Source organism: Zea mays, chromosome 6 (genome assembly GCF_902167145.1).
Source record: "Zea mays cultivar B73 chromosome 6, Zm-B73-REFERENCE-NAM-5.0, whole genome shotgun sequence".
NCBI classification, from domain to species: domain Eukaryota; kingdom Viridiplantae; phylum Streptophyta; class Magnoliopsida; order Poales; family Poaceae; genus Zea; species Zea mays.
In genome coordinates this window covers 169284117-169291666 of record NC_050101.1, presented here as the reverse complement: position 1 = coordinate 169291666, position 7550 = coordinate 169284117, and the positions used below count along the sequence as shown (strand labels likewise).

Sequence of the window (7550 nt, the reverse complement as noted above, 5' to 3'; positions counted from 1 at the left end):
TGATGTTATAATATCTAGCTTTACATACCAACACATACTTTAAGGTTCGTTCTAGTACAAATGCAACACGAGCCCGGCTCCGGCAACGGCCAACATCTTCGATTGCCTGGCTCCCCAAGATGTTGCCAACACATACAGCCAAATTGTGTGTCACAGAAACCTATTGGCGCTGGAAAAAAATCATGATCCTTGGTCGACGGAAGGAAACAGACGAAGAGATTGATCGACGGGAGCAAACAGACGAGCGACGACGTCGGGAGGAAGAAGAGAACACGGGCGCAGCGCCAAAAGCACTTTAAACAGGGACGGCGATGAGAATTGAGAAGCCGTGAATCTCGTTGGGAGCCGTCCGGGCGATCGAATGCTTTCGGTCTTCTGCCGTCCTCTGCAAATTGCACCAGAGCAGAAGCAAAGAAGACCAAGGTACATTGGATGGCACAGCGACACGATTGGAAGAGACAAGCTGTTTGAATGGACAGCCGAAAGCAAAAGAGAATGCTTCTCTGTACCATTTCGAGATTCAAACACCCCGAAAAAATAGGCAGCCCCAAACCTTTGAAATAAAGGCCTCAAACATATACTCCCTCCGTTTCTTTTTATTTGTCGCTGGATAGTGTAATTTTGTACTATCCAGCGACAAATAAAAAGAAACGGAGGGAGTAATCATTAGTGACAAATACGCCCAATTTAAACATGAAAAAGAAATAACTACATAATTTGTTGCTAATGATTTATCAAACAAACACCTTCTATTGTTTCATTCCAGGTGTGTGGAAATAAACACTGAACGAAGACATGCATCTTCTACTGTGTGTATGGTACTTTGCACAATCAATGGAGACAAGCAATTCAACATTATATGTAAGAATAAGATGTAACGAACAATTAGGCAGATGAACGATACTGACCCTGCAAGCCGACGAACATGACCACATTGGGCTTCCCTTTGCTGGGGTGAAGGATGGCTTCCCAGGATCCAGCATCCTGCGCAACTCATCGACAACGGCCTGCAGACACACAACAGAGAAATCAGCCCTCCGTCGGGCTCTATTTCCTGTGGCTCATCCACACCTGACAGGCTGACACTGCTGAAAAGCAGGGTCCCAAAACAATGCTAGAGATGCCTAGCGATTAGCGTGGACAGTAACGATGGCGGTTAGCGGTCACGGCGGTTGGTCAGTGCTCCAGCCAGGTCCCGAGTCGGCTCGGCGGTGGCTAGACCTTGTAGATGATGAGGAAGCAAGGGAGCACGTCGCGGCTGTCGAGGACCATCAGCTCGCCGTCGCCCATGTCTATGGAGTCATACGTAGAAGGTGGAGAGCAGCGCGCAGAGGCCGGCAATGGCGTAGGACACGACGAGGCTGGGCCCCGCGTAGAGGCGGGCGACGCAGCCCGTGGTCACGAACACGCCGGCGCCCACCATGCCGCCGAGCCCGAGCCCCACCAGGTCCCACTAGGCTGCGCGCATGGCCGGAGATAGAGATTGATATCTGGCCTGACCTTTTTTCCTCACGCCACTTCCGTCAGATTTTTATTTAAGGGTGTCAAACTGCAGTAAGAAAAGTCTAAAATACTCTCAAGTCAAACGTATCATTATTTTTAAGTGTTTTAACAGTATCAAATAAAAAATCTACAACAAAAAACATATATTTATTGGACTCTATAAAAATATTTTATGCATTTTTTATTTTTTTTATGGAGTCAAATGAAGATACTCTTGATATGAGAACGTTATATTTTTTTGACGAGATCTAAACTTTCTAGTTTTAAGTCAAGATCATTAAATCGCTAAAAAAAGACACATTCAGCTTAAAGGAATTTTGGATTTTTTATACAGATATTGTTAAAACCAAATCTAACTGAAACCGCACGAAAGATAAAAAAAGTTTGAATTAATAACACGTGACAAATACAACCTTATATAATGGCACAAAAGGCCTTGATAACGGCCCCAACCCGGTCGTTGCGCTGGCAGCCTCAAAGCGCCCGCGAAAAGAGCCACTGCGCCGCGCCGCGCCGCCGCCCCTCCGACTCCGCGTCGGTGATCAACCGTCTCGTCTCCGTGACCCATCCGTCCACCGTGCTTCTCGCTTCCTGCCGAAGAGGAGGGAGGTCTCGCGGCGCGGGGCGCCCGATTATCCGACCGACCGGCCGAGATGGTGCTCGCGGAGCTGGGCGGGAGCATCGCCCGCGCACTGGCGCGGATGAGCAACGCCACCGTGGTGGACGAGAAGGTGCTAGCAGACTGCCTCAACGAGATCTGCCGCGCGCTCCTGCAGGCCGACGTCCGCTTCGACACGGTCCGCGACGTCAAGGCCAACATCAATCGCATTGTCAATCTCGACGCGCTCGCCGCCGGCACCAACAAGCGCCGCATCATACAGCAGGTACGCACGTCGCGAGAAGCAACCGCAGTCGCAGTCGCAGGCCCTAATTCCGAACCTACGGAGCGGGCGGCGGCCGGCGGACGGAGGGCTGATTTCTCTGTTGCGTGTCTGCAGGCCGTTGTCGATGAGTTGCGCAGGATGCTGGATCCCGGGAAGCCATCCTTCACCCCCAGCAAAGGGAAGCCCAATGTGGTCATGTTCGTCGGCTTGCAGGGTCAGTATCGTTCATCTGCCTAATTGTTCGTTACATCTTATTCTTACATATAATGTCGAATTGCTTGTGCAAAGTACCATACACACAGTAGAAGATGCATGTCTTCGTTCAGTGTTTATTTCCACACACCTGAGATGAAACAATAGAAGGTGTTTGTTTGATAAATCATTAGCAACAAATTATGTAGTTATTTCTTTTTCATGTTTAAATTGGGCATATTTGTCACTGATGATTATATGTTTGAAGCCTTTGTTTCAAAGGTTTTGGACCGTGTTCACAAGAATTTATGAAGCTATATACTACATAGGGGTTGGAAAAGTATGAATGCACTTGGCTGTCTGCGTTCTGTTTATTTCCTCACACCTGGGATAAAATAATGCAAGGTGTTTGTTTGATAAACGATAATAAGCAACAAAGTGCTATGTAGTTATTTCCTTTTCATGTTTTAATTGGATGTATTTTTGTCACTGATGACAATAATTCAAATGTTTGAGGCTGTTATTTCAATGGTTCTGGACCGTGTTCACAAGAATTTATGAAGCTATATACTATATAGGATTGGAAAAGTATGAATGCACTTAACGTAGAAGATGCCTGTCTGCGTTCAGTGTTTATTTCCTCACACCTTAGATAAAATAATACATGGTGTTTGTTTGATAAATGATAAGCAACAAAGTGCTACGTAGTTATTTCCTTTTCATGTTTTTGTTGATTGTATTTGTCGACAACGATTGCTATGCAAGCAGTCCTTCTGTGCAAACGTGCAAGCAAACCATTTGATCCATTAGATCGTGATCCAACCGTATGTCACATTTAACACTTAAACCCTTCCACCACCAGATCAATAATCTTTATAAAAAACCCTGACAAACCGTGTTTGTATCTGTGATTTGATCGTAATCTAATGGATCAGATGGTTGCTTGCACGCTTGCACAGAAGGACTGCTTGCATAACAGTCGTTGTCGTATTTATCACTGATGATTAGATGTATAATAATTCAAGTGTTTCTGTTATTTCAAAGGTTTTGGACCATGTTCACAAGAATTTATGAAGGTCTATACTATATAGGGGTTGGAAAAGTATGAATGGCCCTGATTTGGACCGGTTTTTTTTTCTTATTATTGTCTTCGATAGTCCTGTTGGTCATATGAGTTAACCACAATAACTTCTCCTAGCCATGCAGTCTGTATCCGTCAGCAAGTTCATGGTCAATTTCATAACTAGTGCTATGTTACACCAATAGGAATTATCACTTTGATTTTTAATATGTTGATTTATTTATTTTGCGTCAAACTTGCTCAGGCATTTGTAAAACTAGTTTTCAACATTTTGTAAGGTGGTCATTATATTGGCTCTCTTGTTGTATTTTCTGTTTACTGGTTTCGACTTGTGACATGTGAATTGTCACATGACATTTGCTTTCTTATTTTCCTATTTCCAAGACCTTTTTTCTGCTCATCATTGTTTTCATGTTCTTTTCTTAAGGTGAAACGTAGAAGTGATTTCACTGAGTAACATTTCATCATTGTAGGTTCTGGGAAAACTACTACCTGCACCAAGTACGCAGATTATCATCGACGGAAGGGATTTAATCCTGCACTTGTTTGTGCTGATACATTCAGAGCCGGTGCTTTTGATCAACTGAAACAGAATGCAACAAAAGCCAAGATACCATTCTACGGAAGGTGTGCTTATCTAAAAGTTTTCTTGGTTAGAAATCTACATCCAAAATTGGTAGAGATGAAATATTTTTTTCTTGCAGTTACACCGAATCAGATCCTGTGAAAATTGCTGTTGAGGGTGTGGACATGTTCATGAAAGAAAAGTATGATCTCATTATTGTTGATACAAGTGGACGCCACAAGCAAGAAGCTGCCCTCTTCGAAGAAATGCGCCAAGTTTCAGAAGCTACAGTACTCCCACTTTCTTAATCTCCGACATATTCAATCTAGCCTTGCACTGCTAATGAGAATTTAACCTACCTTTTTTTGTTTTTTCTACTCAGAAACCAGACCTGGTGATATTCGTTATGGATGGTAGTATTGGTCAAGCTGCATTTGATCAGGCACAAGCATTTAAACAGAGTGCTTCGGTTGGTGCTGTGATTGTTACAAAAATGGATGGTCATGCGAAAGGTGGCGGTGCACTTAGCGCGTAAGTATCACTTTTTATCTCTTGCATAATCCACATAATGCTATTTTACACGTCATATTGATTGTAAATGGTAATTGTTTAGAATGGGCTGCACACTCAGAAGCTCTCTCTCTCTCTATATATATATATATTAAATTCCACGCAAGTAAAATCAGACAGGACATATTAAATCCAAAAGGAAATGAGAATAAATGTTGTTTGTGTGAGACATGTCAAACTTCAAACTATTACGCATGTAATGTAATATATGGCCACTTAAAAAATCATCCTTGTTTACTCTCTTAAAATGAAGTAATGTTCTTGTATTCGAGTGAATAGGTGAAGATTCTGAAGACCTTCTGTTTACATCTTTGTTTCTTTGTTTTCAGGGTTGCAGCTACAAAAAGCCCTGTGATATTTATTGGAACTGGAGAACATATTCCAGACTTTGAGGTTTTCGAAGTGAATCCATTCGTTAGCCGTCTCTTGGGTCAGCAAAATATGTTCAATATACCTGTGATTCTTCTTTCCAGTTTACTACTGTTTACCTGACTTCAGTGTACTTGTCAGGTATGGGTGACTTGTCTGGCTTGGTGAACAAGATCCAGGAATTTATGCCTGATAATCAGCAAATGCAGATCATGGATAAGTTGGGTGAAGGAACCTTCACACTCAGGCTTCTATATGAGATGTTCCAGAACCTCCAGAGAATAGGTCCTCTTGGACAGGTTAGCAATCGTTTTATTTCTATAAGTGTGATTAAAATTCGATGAAACTCTCCAACATAGGAAGATATGAAACTATCTGGCAGCTCGTCTCTATGATACCTGGATTTAGCGGCCAGTTTATTGAAAAGGGAAATGAGAAGGAAGGCCAAGCGAAGATTAAGCGGTACATGACAATGATGGACTCCATGACCGATGCAGGTGAGCTTGTGCAATGCAACACTTTCTCTTAGGTTAGGTAACCACGGTCTGGACAGGCACTCTGGAACTCATTTGTCTTCCTAGAGCTTGACGGGACGGACCCAAAGCTGATGAACCAGTCACGAATCAACCGGATCGCTCGGGGATCCGGCAGGCGCGTGGAGGAAGTGGTGCACATGCTGGACGAGTACAAGCGAATTGCCAAGGTGTGGAAGAAATTGCCAGTGTTGAACAACAACAGGAGATCGGATATGAACCGCGACATTAGGCGCATAAGCGATGCGATTCCTCCCAATATGCTGACTCAGCTTGGTGGCATCGCTGGGCTGCAGAATATGATCAAACAAATGGGCGGGCGCGATCGAAGTAGATGAGATAAACCATTCAAGTCGTGGATAGCAACCGTTAGGTATAGGTAGGCTGTGAGTACTACTTGGTGGGACGAGTTGGGTCAAGGCTGCTTTTGAGCTTCTCGCGTCAAGTTACTATTAGTTTGCCAGGCGTGCTTGTACTGTATATAATTTTAACAAGTTGGAATCTGATCATTCTCTACACTATTCTTGAATCTTGATAGAGGAGTCTTCCTGAAAATTGCTGGATGCCAGAAACTATGTTTGTGACTGTTCAGATGGGAAACTTTAGTATTGCACCAGTTGCTCTGCTAAAGCCGTAGAATTGTAGAAACGACTTTAGAGCTAAAGGAGCCACATTTTGAGGAGGACCCGTTTCCTCGGTTTTTTAGCGCCGTTTGAGGAGAATCCGTTTTCTCAGCTTTTAGAGTTGTTTTGTGTGAACTGCACCTGCCAGGCGTGTCTATGACGCAACCGAGCCAGCGACACTAGGCAAGACGTAGGCACGTAGCAACGCATGCAGTGACAGATGTATCTAAAGCTATTATAAAGTACAGCACATATTTTATGGTGGTAATCACTAGAGTACATATTCAAATATATAATTATATACTAGTTGACTATGTATTGTCATGGTTTCTATATATTACATAGATAGATTTTGTTTAAATAGGATATTTATTCAAACAGATTCTACATCTATAAATTCCTAGATCACATAAAAAAAGGAGACAATCAAAGGTCAGGGCAGGATCAACCCACGCACTAGCAGTTGGCGCACTGTTGACTGTAAATCTAAGTAGCAGCTAGAAATGAATCAGCCGTCATGTCCGCAGAAAGATGTTCGTTCTCCGAATCTGCATGGAAAAAGATCGACGCGTTTAAGGCCCCGTTTGGTTAGTTTAGTCCCTGGTTTTAGTCTCAATTAGTTTCTATTTTGCCAAACAGAAGGACTAATTGGTTTTAGTCTCTAGTCCCTCACATGGTGCTAAAAGAGACTAAAGGACAATATTTACTCCAATTACCCTTACTAGAAAACTGGTGTCAAACAAAAATAGGTATTTTGGTCTTTATGTGTTGTATTTAATGTATTTAGAATCTATTTAGTTCCTACAACTAAACAGGGTAGGGACTAAAATTTAGTCCATTAACTAAACTTTAGTCCTAAGACTAATGGAACCAAACGGGACCTAAATCATTCGAAAACAGAGCAGAAGTAAACTGGTCAGTTTACATGGCAGAAAAAAATAAAGAAATTGATTTAAATTGGCTAATGATTTTATTCTAACGGTATGACACGGTACAAAGGACTATTTTATCAAATTCTAAATTATAGCGACTATTTCGTTGAAATAGTTCGAAATGAGGTTTATAATAGCAAAAAAAAAAAACTCCCTCCGTCTAAACTGATGCTTCCACCATGCCACCACCATTGTTGGCGGCGCTCCGCAATGCCGCCCCATCCCACCCACGGCTAACTATCACCGCCACTCCGGCAGCCTGTTGCTAGGGTTCTAAAGTTCGATGAAGGCAGTAAAC

At 42.8% G+C, this 7550-nt stretch overlaps 1 protein-coding gene across 1 annotated transcript; it reads left to right on the top strand.

Moving 5' to 3' along the window:
* The first annotated feature begins 1947 nt into the window (after positions 1-1947).
* LOC103630576 (signal recognition particle 54 kDa protein 2) lies at positions 1948-6289 on the top strand. The gene is made up of 9 exons (XM_008651622.3): positions 1948-2387; positions 2502-2601; positions 4134-4287; positions 4365-4515; positions 4608-4756; positions 5125-5225; positions 5306-5463; positions 5547-5661; positions 5746-6289. The coding sequence occupies exons 1-9, from the start codon at positions 2157-2159 to the stop codon at positions 6033-6035; spliced, it is 1449 nt and encodes a 482-aa protein (XP_008649844.1). The 5' UTR covers positions 1948-2156; the 3' UTR covers positions 6036-6289.
* The last annotated feature ends 1261 nt before the right edge of the window (positions 6290-7550 follow it).